The sequence below is a fragment of the Rhinatrema bivittatum genome, chromosome 16 (genome assembly GCF_901001135.1).
Source record: "Rhinatrema bivittatum chromosome 16, aRhiBiv1.1, whole genome shotgun sequence".
Taxonomy (NCBI): Eukaryota; Metazoa; Chordata; class Amphibia; order Gymnophiona; family Rhinatrematidae; genus Rhinatrema; species Rhinatrema bivittatum.
The window spans coordinates 39,206,132-39,224,771 of NC_042630.1; the positions used below are offsets into that span (position 1 = coordinate 39,206,132).

The 18,640-nt window shown below is 49.1% G+C and overlaps 1 protein-coding gene across 5 annotated transcripts in view; it reads right to left on the minus strand.

Moving 5' to 3' along the window:
• Positions 1-18,640, minus strand: part of DUSP23 (dual specificity phosphatase 23) — a 79,606-nt gene that overhangs the window by 6,123 nt on the left and 54,843 nt on the right. For 2 of the 5 annotated variants that reach the window (XM_029580537.1, XM_029580536.1), the window contains exon 2: positions 11,076-11,135. Coding sequence is in view for 1 of the 5 variants with exons in the window: in XM_029580532.1 (XP_029436392.1) it covers positions 10,461-10,522 (62 nt within the window). In the remaining 4 variants the exon portion in view is untranslated. Of the gene's footprint in view, positions 1-9,231; positions 10,066-10,460; positions 10,605-10,678; positions 10,836-11,075; positions 11,136-18,640 lie in introns of those variants that run through there. The other 3 variants (XM_029580535.1, XM_029580532.1, XM_029580533.1) reach the window with 3 other exon arrangements.

Here is an 18,640-nt window from a genome sequence, read left to right on the forward strand (position 1 = left end):
GAGGAGAGACCTTGGGGTGTTTGTGTCTAATGATCTCAAGGCAGCAGAAGAGCTGGATAAGGTGGTGGCCAGTGCCAGAGGGTTGCTGGGGGGAGCACAGAGAGAAGAGCAATTAGTAGAAGAAAGGAGCTGATAACGCCTCTTCACAGGTCCTTGGTGAGATTTCCCCCAGAGTATCCTGCCCAATTCTGGAGGTCACCCCTCCAAAAGAATATAGAACGGGTGGAAGCAGACCAGGAAAGGCCACCAAATGGCTCCAAGACATGCAAGATGAGACTGAAGGACCAAAACGAGTACACCCTGGAGGGGAGGCAAGAAAGGGGATGTAATACAGACATTCAAATACTTCCAGTGTATAAACAATATACAAGAAACAAACCTTTCAAAGAAGAAAGTATGCTTTAGAACAAGCCATCCCGGTATGAGACTGCAAGAGGATATACTCAAGAGCAATATCAGAAAATATTTCTTCTTGGAAAGAGTGGTGGATGCACGGAGCAGCCTCCCAAGGAAGGTGGTGAGGGAGGAAAAAACAGTAAGAGAATTCAAGAAAGCCTGTGACAAGCACCGAGGATCCCCAGTTATGAGGGGAAACTCGGAATAAGCACAGAGGATCCCTAGTAATGAGGGGAAACTCGGAATAAGCACAGAGGATCCCTAGTTATGAGGGGAACGCCTGGGATAAGCACAGAGGATCCCTAGTTATGAGGAGAACACCTGGGATAAGCAAAGAGGATCCCTAGTTATGAGGGGAAAGCCTGGGATAAGCACAGAGGATCCCTAGTTATGAGGAGAACACCTGGGATAAGTACAGAGGATCCCTAGTTATGAGGGGAACGCCTGGGATAAGCACAGAGGATCCCTAGTTATGAGGAGAACACCTGGGATAAGCAAAGAGGATCCCTAGTTATGAGGAGAACACCTGGGATAAGCAAAGAGGATCCCTAGTTATGAGGGGAAAGCCTGGGATAAGCACAGAGGTTCCCTAGTTATGAGGGGAAAGCCTGGGATAAGCACAGAGGATCCCTAGTTATGAGGGGAACGCCTGGGATAAGCACAGAGGATCCCTAGTTATGAGGAGAACACCTGGGATAAGCAAAGAGGATCCCTAGTTATGAGGGGAAAGCCTGGGATAAGCACAGAGGATCCCTAGTTATGAGGGGAACGCCTGGGATAAGCACAGAGGATCCCTAGTTATGAGGGGAACGCCTGGGATAAGCACAGAGGATCCCTAGTTATGAGGGGAACGCCTGGGATAAGCACAGAGGATCTCTAGTTATGAGGGGAACGCCTGGGATAAGCACAGAGGATCCCTAGTTATGAGGGGAACGCCTGGGATAAGCACAGAGGATCCCTAGTTATGAGGGGAAAGCCTGGGATAAGCACAGAGGATCCCTAGTTATGAGGGGAACGCCTGGGATAAGCACAGAGGATCCCTAGTTATGAGGAGAACGCCTGGGATAAGCACAGAGGATCCCTAGTTATGAGGGGAACGCCTGGGATAAGCACAGAGGATCCCTAGTTATGAGGGGAACGCCTGGGATAAGCACAGAGGATCTCTAGTTATGAGGGGAACGCCTGGGATAAGCACAGAGGATCTCTAGTTATGAGGGGAACGCCTGGGATAAGCACAGAGGATCCCTAGTTATGAGGGGAACGCCTGGGATAAGCACAGAGGATCCCTAGTTATGAGGGGAACGCCTGGGATAAGCACAGAGGATCCCTAGTTATGAGGAGAACGCCTGGGATAAGCAAAGAGGATCCCTAGTTATGAGGGGAACGCCTGGGATAAGCACAGAGGATCCCTAGTTATGAGGAGAACACCTGGGATAAGCACAGAGGATCCCCAGTTATGAGGGGAACGCCTGGGATAAGCACAGAGGATCCCTAGTTATGAGGAGAACACCTGGGATAAGCAAAGAGGATCCCTAGTTATGAGGGGAAAGCCTGGGATAAGCACAGAGGATCCCTAGTTATGAGGGGAACGCCTGGGATAAGCACAGAGGATCCCTAGTTATGAGGGGAACGCCTGGGATAAGCACAGAGGATCCCTAGTTATGAGGGGAACGCCTGGGATAAGCACAGAGGATCTCTAGTTATGAGGGGAACGCCTGGGATAAGCACAGAGGATCCCTAGTTATGAGGGGAACGCCTGGGATAAGCACAGAGGATCCCTAGTTATGAGGGGAAAGCCTGGGATAAGCACAGAGGATCCCTAGTTATGAGGAGAACGCCTGGGATAAGCACAGAGGATCCCTAGTTATGAGGGGAACGCCTGGGATAAGCACAGAGGATCCCTAGTTATGAGGGGAACGCCTGGGATAAGCACAGAGGATCTCTAGTTATGAGGGGAACGCCTGGGATAAGCACAGAGGATCTCTAGTTATGAGGGGAACGCCTGGGATAAGCACAGAGGATCCCTAGTTATGAGGGGAAAGCCTGGGATAAGCACAGAGGATCCCTAGTTATGAGGGGAAAGCCTGGGATAAGCACAGAGGATCCCTAGTTATGAGGGGAAAGCCTGGGATAAGAACAGAGGATCCCTAGTTATGAGGGGAAAGCCTGGGATAAGCACAGAGGATCCCTAGTTATGAGGGGAACGCCTGGGATAAGCACAGAGGATCCCTAGTTATGAGGGGAACGCCTGGGATAAGCACAGAGGATCCCTAGTTATGAGGGGAACGCCTGGGATAAGCACAGAGGATCCCTAGTTATGAGGGGAACGCCTGGGATAAGCACAGAGGATCTCTAGTTATGAGGGGAACGCCTGGGATAAGCACAGAGGATCTCTAGTTATGAGGGGAACGCCTGGGATAAGCACAGAGGATCCCTAGTTATGAGGGGAACGCCTGGGATAAGCACAGAGGATCCCTAGTTATGAGGGGAACGCCTGGGATAAGCACAGAGGATCCCTAGTTATGAGGGGAAAGCCTGGGATAAGTACAGAGGATCCCTAGTTATGAGGGGAACGCCTGGGATAAGCACAGAGGATCCCTAGTTATGAGGGGAACGCCTGGGATAAGCACAGAGGATCCCTAGTTATGAGGGGAACGCCTGGGATAAGCACAGAGGATCCCTAGTTATGAGGGGAAAGCCTGGGATAAGCACAGAGGATCCCTAGTTATGAGGGGAAAGCCTGGGATAAGCACAGAGGATCTCTAGTTATGAGGGGAACGCCTGGGATAAGCACAGAGGATCTCTAGTTATGAGGGGAAAGCCTGGGATAAGCACAGAGGATCCCTAGTTATGAGGGGAACGCCTGGGATAAGCACAGAGGATCCCTAGTTATGAGGGGAAAGCCTGGGATAAGCACAGAGGATCTCTAGTTATGAGGGGAAAGCCTGGGATAAGCACAGAGGATCCCTAGTTATGAGGGGAACGCCTGGGATAAGCACAGAGGATCCCTAGTTATGAGGGGAACGCCTGGGATAAGCACAGAGGATCCCTAGTTATGAGGGGAAAGCCTGGGATAAGTACAGAGGATCTCTAGTTATGAGGGGAAAGCCTGGGATAAGCACAGAGGATCCCTAGTTATGAGGGGAACGCCTGGGATAAGCACAGAGGATCCCTAGTTATGAGGGGAAAGCCTGGGATAAGCACAGAGGATCCCTAGTTATGAGGGGAACGCCTGGGATAAGCACAGAGGATCCCTAGTTATGAGGGGAACGCCTGGGATAAGCACAGAGGATCCCTAGTTATGAGGGGAAAGCCTGGGATAAGTACAGAGGATCTCTAGTTATGAGGGGAAAGCCTGGGATAAGTACAGAGGATCTCTAGTTATGAGGGGAAAGCCTGGGATAAGCACAGAGGATCCCTAGTTATGAGGGGAAAGCCTGGGATAAGTACAGAGGATCTCTAGTTATGAGGGGAACGCCTGGGATAAGCACAGAGGATCCCTAGTTATGAGGGGAACGCCTGGGATAAGCACAGAGGATCCCTAGTTATGAGGGGAAAGCCTGGGATAAGTACAGAGGATCCCTAGTTATGAGGGGAAAGCCTGGGATAAGCACAGAGGATCCCTAGTTATGAGGGGAAAGCCTGGGATAAGCACAGAGGATCCCTAGTTATGAGGGGAACGCCTGGGATAAGCACAGAGGATCCCTAGTTATGAGGGGAAAGCCTGGGATAAGCACAGAGGATCTCTAGTTATGAGGGGAAAGCCTGGGATAAGCACAGAGGATCCCTAGTTATGAGGGGAACGCCTGGGATAAGCACAGAGGATCCCTAGTTATGAGGGGAACGCCTGGGATAAGCACAGAGGATCCCTAGTTATGAGGGGAAAGCCTGGGATAAGCACAGAGGATCCCTAGTTATGAGGGGAACGCCTGGGATAAGCACAGAGGATCTCTAGTTATGAGGGGAACGCCTGGGATAAGTACAGAGGATCCCCAGTTATGAGGGGAACGCCTGGGATAAGTACAGAGGATCCCCAGTTATGAGGGGAACGCCTGGGATAAGCACAGAGGATCCCTAGTTATGAGGGGAACGCCTGGGATAAGCACAGAGGATCCCCAGTTATGAGGGGAACGCCTGGGATAAGCACAGAGGATCCCCAGTTATGAGGGGAAAGCCTGGGATAAGTACAGAGGATCCCCAGTTATGAGGGGAACGCCTGGGATAAGCACAGAGGATCCCCAGTTATGAGGGGAACGCCTGGGATAAGCACAGAGGTTCCCTAGTTATGAGGGGAACGCCTGGGATAAGTACAGAGTATCCATAGTTATGAGGGGAACGCCTGGGATAAGCACAGAGGATCCCTAGTTATGAGGGGAACGCCTGGGATAAGCACAGAGGATCCCCAGTTATGAGGGGAACGCCTGGGATAAGCACAGAGGATCCCTAGTTATGAGGGGAACGCCTGGGATAAGCACAGAGGATCCCCAGTTATGAGGGGAACGCCTGGGATAAGCACAGAGGTTCCCCAGTTATGAGGGGAACGCCTGGGATAAGCACAGAGGATCCCCAGTTATGAGGGGAACGCCTGGGATAAGCACAGAGGATCCCCAGTTATGAGGGGAAAGCCTGGGATAAGTACAGAGGATCCCTAGTTATGAGGGGAACGCCTGGGATAAGCACAGAGGATCCATAGTTATGAGGGGAACGCCTGGGATAAGCACAGAGGATCCCTAGTTATGAGGGGAACGCCTGGGATAAGCACAGAGGATCCCCAGTTATGAGGGGAACGCCTGGGATAAGCACAGAGGATCCCCAGTTATGAGGGGAACGCCTGGGATAGCACAGAGGATCCCCAGTTATGAGGGGAAAGCCTGGGATAAGCACAGAGGATCCCCAGTTATGAGGGGAACGCCTGGGATAAGCACAGAGGATCCCCAGTTATGAGGGGAAAGCCTGGGATAAGTACAGAGGATCCCTAGTTATGAGGGGAACGCCTGGGATAAGCACAGAGGATCCCTAGTTATGAGGGGAACGCCTGGGATAAGCACAGAGGATCCCTAGTTATGAGGGGAACGCCTGGGATAAGCACAGAGGATCCCCAGTTATGAGGGGAAAGCCTGGGATAAGCACAGAGGATCCCTAGTTATGAGGGGAACGCCTGGGATAAGCACAGAGGATCTCTAGTTATGAGGGGAAAGCCTGGGATAAGCACAGAGGATCCCTAGTTATGAGGGGAACGCCTGGGATAAGCACAGAGGATCTCTAGTTATGAGGGGAACGCCTGGGATAAGCACAGAGGATCTCTAGTTATGAGGGGAACGCCTGGGATAAGTACAGAGGATCCCTAGTTATGAGGGGAAAGCCTGGGATAAGTACAGAGGATCCCTAGTTATGAGGGGAACGCCTGGGATAAGCACAGAGGATCCCTAGTTATGAGGGGAACGCCTGGGATAAGCACAGAGGATCCCTAGTTATGAGGGGAAAGCCTGGGATAAGTACAGAGGATCTCTAGTTATGAGGGGAAAGCCTGGGATAAGTACAGAGGATCTCTAGTTATGAGGGGAAAGCCTGGGATAAGCACAGAGGATCCCTAGTTATGAGGGGAACGCCTGGGATAAGTACAGAGGATCTCTAGTTATGAGGGGAACGCCTGGGATAAGCACAGAGGATCCCTAGTTATGAGGGGAAAGCCTGGGATAAGTACAGAGGATCTCTAGTTATGAGGGGAAAGCCTGGGATAAGTACAGAGGATCTCTAGTTATGAGGGGAAAGCCTGGGATAAGCACAGAGGATCCCTAGTTATGAGGGGAAAGCCTGGGATAAGCACAGAGGATCCCTAGTTATGAGGGGAAAGCCTGGGATAAGTACAGAGGATCCCCAGTTATGAGGGGAACGCCTGGGATAAGCACAGAGGATCCCTAGTTATGAGGGGAAAGCCTGGGATAAGCACAGAGGATCCCTAGTTATGAGGGGAAGCCTGGGATAAGCACAGAGGATCCCTAGTTATGAGGGGAACGCCTGGGATAAGCACAGAGGATCCCTAGTTATGAGGGGAACGCCTGGGATAAGCACAGAGGATCCCTAGTTATGAGGGGAAAGCCTGGGATAAGCACAGAGGATCCCTAGTTATGAGGGGAACGCCTGGGATAAGCACAGAGGATCCCTAGTTATGAGGGAACGCCTGGGATAAGCACAGAGGATCCCTAGTTATGAGGGGAACGCCTGGATAGCAACAGAGGATCCCTAGTTATGAGGGGAAACTCGGAATAAGCACAGAGGATCCCTAGTTATGAGGGGAACGCCTGGGATAAGCACAGAGGATCCCTAGTTATGAGGGGAACGCCTGGGATAAGCACAGAGGATCCCTAGTTATGAGGGGAACGCCTGGGATAAGCACAGAGGATCCCTAGTTATGAGGGGAACGCCTGGGATAAGCACAGAGGATCCCTAGTTATGAGGGGAAAGCCTGGGATAAGCACAGAGGATCCCTAGTTATGAGGGGAAAGCCTGGGATAAGCACAGAGGATCCCTAGTTATGAGGGGAACGCCTGGGATAAGCACAGAGGATCCCTAGTTATGAGGGGAACGCCTGGGATAAGCACAGAGGATCCCTAGTTATGAGGGGAACGCCTGGGATAAGCACAGAGGATCCCTAGTTATGAGGGGAACGCCTGGGATAAGCACAGAGGATCCCTAGTTATGAGGGGAACGCCTGGGATAAGCACAGAGGATCCCCAGTTATGAGGGGAACGCCTGGGATAAGCACAGAGGATCCCTAGTTATGAGGGGAACGCCTGGGATAAGCACAGAGGATCCCCTAGTTATGAGGGGAACGCCTGGGATAAGCACAGAGGATCCCTAGTTATGAGGGGAACGCCTGGGATAAGCACAGAGGATCCCTAGTTATGAGGGGAACGCCTGGGATAAGCACAGAGGATCCCTAGTTATGAGGGGAACGCCTGGGATAAGCACAGAGGATCCCTAGTTATGAGGGGAACGCCTGGGATAAGCACAGAGGATCCCCTAGTTATGAGGGGAACGCCTGGGATAAGCACAGAGGATCCCTAGTTATGAGGGGAACGCCTGGGATAAGCACAGAGGATCCCTAGTTATGAGGGGAAAGCCTGGGAATAAGCACAGAGGATCCCCTAGTTATGAGGGGAAACGCCTGGGATAAGCACAGAGGATCCCTAGTTATGAGGGGAAAGCCTGGGATAAGTACAGAGGATCCCTAGTTATGAGGGGAACGCCTGGGATAAGCACAGAGGATCCCCAGTTATGAGGGGAACGCCTGGGATAAGCACAGAGGATCCCCAGTTATGAGGGGAAAGCCTGGGATAAGTACAGAGGATCCCCAGTTATGAGGGGAAAGCCTGGGATAAGCACAGAGGTTCCCTAGTTATGAGGAGAACGCCTGGGATAAGTACAGAGGATCCCTAGTTATGAGGGGAACGCCTGGGATAAGTACAGGAGATCCCTAGTTATGAGGGGAAAGACAAAGATTAGTTCAGGTCTTTGGCACAGCGCTAGTATTGAAACTAGACAGACTAGATGGGCCTTATCATCCTTATTTGTCACATTATATTCTATGCTTCCTTTTCATCATAGTACAAATGAATAGCACTTACTAAACCTATCTGTTTATTTTTTGGGGTTCTAGAAAAAAAATAGCTATTATCAGGGGGAATAACAAATAAGACTGCAGTACCAGCAGCTGCCACGGGGGCCAGTGAAAGGAAAGGAAATAATCAGTAGCAGCCACAAGGGGTTAGTATAACTGCTCAGAGGCTGCAGTACCATCAACTGCCATGGGGGCCAATGAAAGGAAATAATTAGCGGCTGCAGTACCAGTTGCAGCCACAAGGTGTCAGTATAACTGCTCAGAGGCTGCAGTACCAGTAGCAGCCACAAGGTGTCAGTATAACTGCTCAGAGGCTGCAGTACCATCAACTGCCATGGGGGCCAATGAAAGGAAATAATTAGCGGCTGCAGTACCAGTAGCAGCCACAAGGTGTCAGTATAATGGGCATAGAGGCACTGAAGCTTCCTGGGGGCAGAGAAGCGCTACTAGCATGGCCCCATGCCATCTGGGCAGACCTGGGATTTCTGGGTTCACGGTATGGCCAAGCTTTCCACGGTAGATAAACCTGCTCACTGCCTCAATAAATTGGTTAGTTTGGAAGGTGCCGCCTGCCTCCAGTCATTTAAACCTATTGTTACCATCTAACACCAGGGTCACATCAGACAGGGCGAAGCCTGTACCAGAAACTGAATTCAGGTCTAGGTGATCATTTCATAAGAATAATTTTAGAATGTGGGGATTTTTTTTTGCCAGCCCTGTCAAATGCTGCTGAAGGTGGTTTGCAGCATCCTTAGATTTCAACCACAATAAGCGTGTGTCCCAGTCACACCGTACACAGGTACCCAGCACACAGGGAGAAAAGCTCCTGCAGGCAGAGGAAGGCTCAGATCCCTGCCACTGACAACCCCTTACTGGCACACAAGGGAACTGAGGTCACTTTGTGCAGATGAGTGGCAGTGTCCTTGCAGTAAACAGCCGCGAGGAGAGAAAAAAAAAACCAGGAAGTTGGGGAGGGTAACCTGCCAGCGAATACTAGAGGTTCCCAAACCTGTGGTCAGAGACCTACCCAGCCTATCGAGTTTTCGGGATATCCACAATGAATACGCACGAGATCCAGCTGCAAATATCGGAGACCCAGGATATGCAGATTTATTTCATGCATATTCATTGCGGATATCCTGAAAACCAGACTGGCTGGGCATCGCCGAGGAAGGGAATGGGCCAATGGACCCGACGCTTCCCAGGTGAAGTACCTTGCGGCGCTGGCTTCCTACGACCCCGGCGGAGCTTGACTTCTGGGATCCTGCAAATCGAAACACGTCACATGGGCGGATCTGAGCAGTGTCCTCAGCTCTGGAGACCCTGCTCCCTCCGCGGGTGCACAGCGCCGTGCATGGCTGATCACCCGTGGCAGACTCCATGGGCAGGGGATGCGCACTTGCACAGGTTCTCGTTGGGGGGGGCTCCATTTTAGCAGGACAGGCAGATCCAGTCCGGATTTTGCTTCTGCCATGGCCTGCCGGAAGTCAGAGCCAAGGGAAATCCAAACTACGAAATCATACATGCAAAGCGGTAAAATCAGAACTGCATCAGCCTGCCCACAAAATAGTGTTATGACAGTCCACATTTTTCCTGCAGCATCAGATAAGAGTGGAGGAGTAACTTAGCGTCAAAGCAGCGGAAGCTGGGGTTCAAATCCCGGTACGCTGATTCTCTTTGCGACCTTCACGTCACCCTCTATTGCCTCAGGTACAAATTTAAGATTGAGGGCTCTCTGGGGCAGGGACCTATCTACTGCTCCTGAATGCAACTCGCCTTGAGCTCAGGTTTGGAAGGATCATTTAAAGAAATGTAAAAAGTTGAGCTCCCTAAAGCCGGCATACCAGAGGCAACCAAAACATGCACCAAATGTCTGAACCTCGCCAAGCAGGGCTGAGTGAACTCCAGAGGGAAGGGTGAGGGTTAGAGATGCTCTTTCGGAGGGACTTCTGACACAAGATCAGAGGGTGTGGAATGATTTATCCACTCTGAAAAGCCCACACCATTGAAAAAAAGACCAACCACTTCATTCTCCTGAGGAAACTGGAAATTCAAGTCCAGCCTTAAATAATCACAAAACCAGAATCACGGAGAAGATTCAGGGTTGATTTGGAGCTGGGTCTTGCCGTCATCTGGTATTAAAGCTCACACAGTCAAGGCTTTGTCAGCTGCATATACTCCTATACCCCCAGCACTTTCAACCCTTGCGCTCTCTGTATTTTGATAGTCTCCCCCCCGGGTATTTCCAGCCCCTGCGCTCTCTGCATTTTGATAGAGTCTCTCCCCCCCCCCCCCCCGGTATTTCCAGCCTCTGCGCTCTCTGCATTTTGATGGAGTCTCCCCCCAGAATTTCCAGCCCCTGCGCTCTCTGCATTTTGCAGAAGTCTCCCCTGGTATTTCCAGCCCCTGCGCTCTCTGCGCTTTGCAGGAGTCTCTCCCCCACCCCCGGTATTTCCAGTTCTTGTGCTCTCTGCGCTTTGCAGGAGTCTCTCCTGGTATTTTCATCCCCGCGCTCTCTGCATTTTGCAGGAGCCTCTTCGCAGGATCCTCCCTGCTGTCTGACACTCAATCGCTGGTAGGTCCTGGCCCTGCCTTAGCGAGGGGAGGGCCCCCTCTCGATACCTGCCTGAAAGAGACGCTCCCAACCCCAACGTCACTTACCAGAGCGGGTCAAAGGCGACTGCCAAGGGAGCGTCTCCAAATTACAAGACCCGTAAGGGACCGTGTCCAAATTACTGATTCCTAACACCAGTTCATCGCTTGACAGGAAGCAGCACAGAACTGCCAAGCGGCTCCAAGCTGTTCCCTGTGCCTCCCACCTCAGCCTCAGCGGCGGCTGTGGGGTCGGCTCTGGCCTTCCTCCTTCGGGGCAGCGCGCAGGCGCATTCCGCTCCCGCACTTTGGGGCTGCATGTGCGTGCCCCCCCACCCCCAGCCCAGGTCCTGTGGGTGCCCCGCTTTCGGTTCTCTGGCGGAGGAGAGGCTGATTGTCACCTTCACAAAAAAACCTGGGAATGTATCGGTGAAAACTGGTTTACATTGAAAACAAAGGACTGTACCTGGCATCTTCAGCACTTCCTTCCTGCACACAAACACGACAGGGGCTCGGTGGCTCCAACCTGACAAAAGAATAAGGACGGGAGGGGGCTTAGCAGCAACATAACATCCCCACCCCACCCTCTCCTAACACAAGAGCGACTCTGCGTCTTCATTTTATATTCTGCAATCGGGTACTGTAGGTATTTCCCTGTCCCCAGAGGGCTCACAGTCTAATGCTGTACAGGAGGGGCTTGGTGGCTCCAATCCAAACCCACGGATCTGCCCTGCCTCCCATTCTTGGGTTCTTCTTCCCCCCTTTTGATGAGGGCCGGACATGGCATGACTTTCTCTTCCCCCTGCACTGGCTGTCCTCTCTCTTCCCATCTCCTTCCCTTTCTGCCTTCTCTTTTTCCCCCTCTGCCAGCTTCCCCCTCACTTCATCTGTCCAGCATGACCACATCCCCTTCTAATCTCACCCACCTCTTCTGCCCTGTGTCTCCTCCCCCCCCACCACTCAGTGTCCTTTTCTCTCTCCCCCATCTGCTTTGTATCTTCTCCCCTTTCCACTGTGTTCCCCTTCCTTTCCCCCTCTGCCCCGTGTCATAGGCTCCCTCTTTCTTTCGCCCTGCCCCATGTCTCTCTCTCGCCTCATCCTCCTTTCTCCCCCTCTGACCTGTGCCTCCCTTTCCCTCTGCCTAAGGTGTCCAATCTCTCTTTCTCCCCAACATTCCCCCTCCCTACTCAGCATCTCTCTCATTCTTTGCCCGTCCCCCTTCTCCCTCTCTTCCCAATGTCTCTCTCCCATACATTTCCTCCTCTGGTCTCCCCAAACAGCCAACATCCCATCTCTTTACATAAACCTTCCCTTCAACCTCTGGTGGCTTTCTGACATAGTGGCTGGAGTGAACAGGTCAGGAAGTGCTCCTTCCAACAGCCAGCAACACTAGAAGGCTTTCCTCTTGGGGAGGAAGGGACATCATCGCAAAGGATGGTGGCCTGAAACCGTGGCTCCCAACCTGAATCCTCTAACATCCCCTGCCTAGCAGAGCACCGCAGGCTAAAAATGTTGCCTATTCATGCCGGAGCATCCCGAACATAGGTGAACAGCCTCGCAGAGGGAGAAAATTTTGATTTAAAAACACTTCTCTTATGTGGGAGTTGCGGTGATGAGTGGGGTGGAGGCCGGAGATGAACATAAGAACATAAGAAAATGCCATACTGGGTCAGACCAAGGGTCCATCAAGCCCAGCATCCTGTTTCCAACAGTGGCCAATCCAGGCCATAAGAACCTGGCAAGTACCCAAAAACTAAGTCTATTCCATGTAACCATTGCTAATGGCAGTGGCTATTCTCTAAGTGAACTTAATAGCAGGTAATGGACTTCTCCTCCAAGAACTTATCCAATCCTTTTTTAAACACAGCTATACTAACTGCCACTAACCACATCCTCTGGCAACAAATTCCAGAGTTTAATTGTGCGTTGAGTAAAAAGAACTTTTCTCCGATTAGTTTTAAATGTGCCCCATGCTAACTTCATGGAGTGCCCCCTAGTCTTTCTACTATCCGAAAGAGTAAATAACCGATTCACATCTACCCGTTCTAGACCTCTCATGATTTTAAACACCTCTATCATATCCCCCCTCAGTCGTCTCTTCTCCAAGCTGAAAAGTCCTAACCTCTTTAGTCTTTCCTCATAGGGGAGTTGTTCCATTCCCCTTATCATTTTGGTAGCCCTTCTCTGTACCTTCTCCATCGCAATTATATCTTCTTTGAGATGTGGCGACCAGAATTGTACACAGTATTCAAGGTGCGGTCTCACCATGGAGCGATACAGAGGCATTATGACATTTTCCGTTTTGTTCATCATTCCTTTTCTAATAATTCCCAACATTCTGTTTGCTTTTTTGACTGCCGCAGCACACTGAACCGACGATTTCAATGTGTTATCCACTATGACACCTAGATCTCTTTCTTGGGTTGTAGCACCTAATTATAGCATGGGTTATTTTTCCCTATATGCATCACCTTGCACTTATCCACATTAAATTTCATCTGCCATTTGGATGCCCAATTTTCCAGTCTCACAAGGTCTTCCTGCAATTTATCACAATCTGCTTGTGATTTAACTACTCTGCACAATTTTGTGTCATCTGCAAATTTGATTATCTCACTCGTCGTATTCTTTCCAGATCATTTATAAATATATGAACAGTAAGGGTCCCAATACAGATCCCTGAGGCACTCCACTGTCCACTCCCTTCCACTGAGAAAATTGTCCATTAATCCTACTCTCTGTTTCCTGTCTTTTAGCCAGTTTGCAATCCACGAAAGGACATCGCCACCTATCCCATGACTTTTTACTTTTCCTAGAAGCCTCTCATGAGGAACTTTGTCAAACGCCTTCTGAAAATCCAAGTACACTACATCTACTGGTTTACCTTTATCCACATGTTTATTAACTCCTTCAAAAAAGTGAAGCAGATTTGTGAGGCAAGACTTGCCTTGGGTAAAGCCATGCTGACTTTGTTCCATTAAACCATGTCTTTCTATATGTTCTGAGATTTTGATGTTTAGAACACTTTCCACTATTTTTCCTGGCACTGAAGTCAGGCTAACCGGTGCAGCAATGGCGCCGACGACACCAGAGGTAGGCCAAGGTCTGAACATGAGTCACGCCGGGGAAGCGCCGACCCACACGGAGCGACAAGGTGGGGATAAAAAAGGAAATCATGGAGATTGTAACCGAATTACATAATGACCTGCTGGATCTGGGGAGAGGGGTCGATGAGGCAGAAATGAGGATGGACGATCAGGCCTCGGACGTGGCGCGGTTGCAGAAAACACGTGACAATTGGCAATGGCTAATACAGAGCTCGGTGAACGTATTAAGGATATGGAAAACAAGGCCCGCAGAACGAATCTGCGTTTCAGAGGGGTAAGAAGGTGCCTGAGTACGGGGACTGCTTTGAAGTTGTGAGTAGTATATGCACGGCCCTGCTGGGATCAGATAACGACGAGGCAGAAGTTCCTGCGGTTAAACTGGAGAGAGCTCACCGGACTTTGGGATCACCGCGGAGCAACGTGCCGAGATATTGTGGGGTACTTTTATAGCTTTGTTGTGAAAGAGAAATCAAGCACGGAAGTTGGGCTCAGTACCCTGGAAAGACCACAAAATCAAGATCTTCCAGCGGTGGCCTACCGAGGGTCTCCGGTACCCGGGGGCCAATGCATTTGTGCACCTCTCCAGCACACGCCATCCCAATCCTTCTTGTACTACTGCTTAAGGTCACAGAAAATCAGTGGCATCTCTAGACAGAAGAATTTGGGGTGGGGGGAAGTCAAAATGACATTTCCTCATCACACCCACCTCCATAGCATGGCCCCCTGCTTTAAAATTGGCTAAAAAAAAGTCTTAATAAAGTCCAAAGTGTCTTCTGCGTAATTTTAAAAAGTTTGTGAGTTTCACACTTCTAGTAAAACTACTATTAAAATTATTTGATAGCCTCATTCAATTAATTCTCTATGGCTATGAAAGTGAAGTCTGGAATGTATACAGGAAGGGACAGAATGTCAATATAAATCCTTCACCTCCAGTTCTGTAACTCTCTGTGCATCCACAGAAATTCCCCCAACAATGGAGCATGAATTTCCCTTACAGCTCATCATACAAAAAGATATTTTCAAATTCTAGTGTCACCTCACAATCACCTTCCACTGCCAGACACGTTGTGAACTAACACAAAACCCTGCAAAAAAGACACTCAAAATCTATATAAACCTACTGTAACGTAACAGCAGTAACACCGAGGATTCTAACAATAACCCTATCTGTGAAAAAGCACAGGTAAATATTACACTGGGTCCCAGAATACCAATACGCCACCTACTGGGGAAAGAAAACAAACCCGATTGCTATAGATCCCTACACAGACACTGCACGCTAGCAGAATCTCTCATCATGGTCAGGTGCACAGAGCAGAGACCCTCACCAAATACAGAATAAAGGATCATAAATTAGACAAACTGAAATGGAAACCCCAAGAAGCCAGACTCTGTGTGTAACAATGGAAAAACAGAACCACTATTCCTCCTAAAACAAATAAAATCAGGAAATATAAAGCATCAATGATAATAGTAAAACCATACTAATAAAAGAATATTTTAAAACTACTGACAAATAAGAATAACTTCTATTAATTAAAATCATATACATTTTTTAAAAAATTTCCCAAATACCAATAAAATATTTCAAACAGCCCATATATCAAATAACACCCATTAATTAACACTAATAAGGGTTTTAAAAAAGCCCCTGCTGTCCATACCTGGGAGTTCTTGATTTCCAGTCACCCTGAGATTATCAAGGATTAGGGGGTTAGGGGGACACACAAACTTTATCCTCTCTCTCTCACAAATACTCACATGTCCATTCTCTCTCACACATACACTGTCACATGCACACACATACATACATGCTCTTATACCCATCATAACCTCTCTCACAGATACTGACCCACAACCTCTCACAGACACTGACACACTCTCGGGGTATCAGACCCTCTCTTTCCCCCCCCCCCCCCCCCCCCCCCCCACACACACACATGCTCTTACTGTTATCGACTGAGTTGGCAGTCTGCTAGGGAGTTCGCAATCTGTTATTATATATGAGAGTTGAGGGTGGATCCTTGGACCGGTGGCAGATGACCACACACCCGGGGGAAGATCCCGAGAAGGACCACCGGTCAGGCTCAGAGTTAGGAGACAGACACACATTAGTTCTTTTATTAGACAGTATACTGAACCACCAGAGGTGGCAGTAGTGAGCTGGAATGCCCGGCTGGGCTGTAGTCCCTCAGATACTGGAACAGCGATCCCTGGAGGCTGAGCTGAAGAGAGACTGAGATATAGTGAGTAGGCAGGGTATGCAGAAGGTAACACTCACACAATGTCTCATAGAAGCCCAGGAGCTGGAATGTATAGGCCCTCCAGGAGCGAGTACCTGGTTCCAGGGAAAGCTCAGAGAGAACGATGGTAACTCACTGATGTAGCTGAGATAGTTGGTAGTGAAGACTTCCAGGCAGAAGAGTATATGAAGCGAGTCTGGGATCAGGGCCCTCGAGGAGCGAGTACCGGTTCTAGACTGTCACCTGAAAAACAAAGGAGAGAGCGAGGCCCCCGAGGAGCGGGTACCTCTGGTAAGTCCGAGGAGGCAGAGTTGCTCAGGTAACGAAACCCTTGCTAACTCGATGTGTTAGCAAATTCCAAGACCTTAAATATCCGTCGCGGGTGACATCATCTTCGGGGGACGCCCCCGAGGTTCACGCCGCCAGTGGACCTCATCCCACCGGCGGCTGAATGATAACACACCCTGCGACCACTCTTAGAATGAAAGTCTGTCGGAGGCAATCAGGGAATATCTGAAACTCAGTGACACTGAGGGGATTAGCCCGGGTACCTTATGGAGTGCCTGAAGGTAGTGGCGAGAGGCAAATTAATAGCAAGAGCCTCGTTTCTAAAGGAAAAAAAACAGAAGGCCACACATCTGCAAGTTGTCCAAAAGATTGCAAAACTTGAGTTACGCCGCAAGAGGTCTCCAGCTCCAAAGACAGAGGCAAAGTTAGAATCGGCCAGGAGGGAATTACAGGCTCTGGATTTGGCATCAGTGTTCTTTTCCGTTGGACCTCGTGAAACAGAACCATTTTGAGTTTGGAAACACATCTGGACGTTTAAAGGAGAGGCTAAGGCAAAATCATATCACCAAAATCAAGGATAGAACGGGGAAGTTTTTGTAGGATGGGGGAGGGGGGCATGAGTCGGCATTTCACACAGTTCTATGAGGAACTGTATGTCGCCGACAAATCTGTGTCGGAGATATAGACTCATTATTCAGTAACATTCCCCATGCAGATGGCATAACTGCATATGACAAATCATGGATTGGTCCTGTGTATCAAAAATGAATAACCAAAAGGCACCACCTGTAGATAAGTCTTTTTTACCGTGGCTTTAAATATACCAAACAAATCCAAAGGATATAGCAATGTGTATGTCAATAAATACACTGTTTTTTAAGATGCCGCAATAGCAAGCCCGGCGACGTGTTCAACCATCCAAAGTTGAACCGTCCGGTCTGATAATCATCTGAGATAGCTACAAAGCCTGTAAAGGGTATATTTATAGTCTGTGTAGAAGTCCATCTGAAACAGCTGAAAAGCCTGTAGAAGGTATATTTATAGTCCGTGTAGGACAGCTCTAAGGCCTGCAGTAATATTAAACAGATGTTCCGTCTTCCCGACTGTACAGGATCTGTCTCTAAACCCGACAACGGCCGGTGTTTCGCTGCAGGACATTTTTCTTTTATGGTCAGATACTATTGAAACCTTTTTTCTTTTCTTGAACTGGTTAAATGGCTGTAATGCCCATCTGCATTTCACGGCAGATATTCAGATGGAAAGAATTCATTTTTTAGACATTACCATCATTAAGACCTCTGGTAATTTCATCACTACAATGTACCGGAAACCGGTCTCCAGCAATACTTTTTTTTACATTTTTCAAGTGCTCACCCCCGCACTTTAAAAGAAAATTTGCCGGTCAGCCAATTTTTTCCGAATACGACGGTTATGTACCACTGTTACTGATTTCAAACTCCGAGCACGTTCCTTAAGCGCCAGATTCCAGGTGAGAGGTGATCCTGCACTTTGTATGAAAAGAGCCTATACCAGAGCGAAATTCTCTCACAGAGGCTATTTTTACCTAAATCAGGTGATGATGTGGATATTCTTACCTGCGTACTTCCGTTTTCCTCTATGATACACAAAATGAAAAACATCATCTGTAACAATTGGCACATTCTCCAGCTTCATCCAGAATTTCAACAAGTTCCACGGATCACTTACACTCGTGGGACTAACCTGCAAGACCAGCTAGTCCACTCTGACTCTGGTATTCAACAGCGTACTACCCCTACAGGGTCACATCTGTTATCTTTTTCTCTAGACTTCATTTTACTCTTTCATTAAAACATCAGACGGACTGTACATCTGCTGGAGTTGTCTATCTCATACAATGCCCTTGTAATCTCTGGTACGTGGGCAAGTCAAGACGCCCGCTTAAAACCAGGATGATAGAACACAGATCCTGTTTGAACAAAACACGCATTATAGCACCTTTGGTATCTCATTGTTTGGAGCACTCTCATGATTTTGATTCACTACGAGTATGCGTTTTGGAACAACTCTTCCCATCCTGGTGCGGTGGAGATTTCAATACAGCCCTGTTCCAAGAAGAACGTTGGATTTATCTACTGAATACTGTGCATCCTACTGGCCTCAATTCTGCTCTTGAACTACAGGTTTTCCTATGATAAATTGTTTTAAAGCGACACGTTGTTTGTTGATATGGTTGCCTTGACAATGAAACGTCATGACGTCATTACTCCTGAATTCACGCGGGCTATTTAATTTTCACAACCTGGTTGAAGCGGTCTCGGTCCCGCTTCTATTGAAGAATTGCTGTGAGGCTCAGCATCCACAAGAAGGAGGTTGGCTCTTCTACCTCACTAGGTTAAGTGATTTAATTTTTG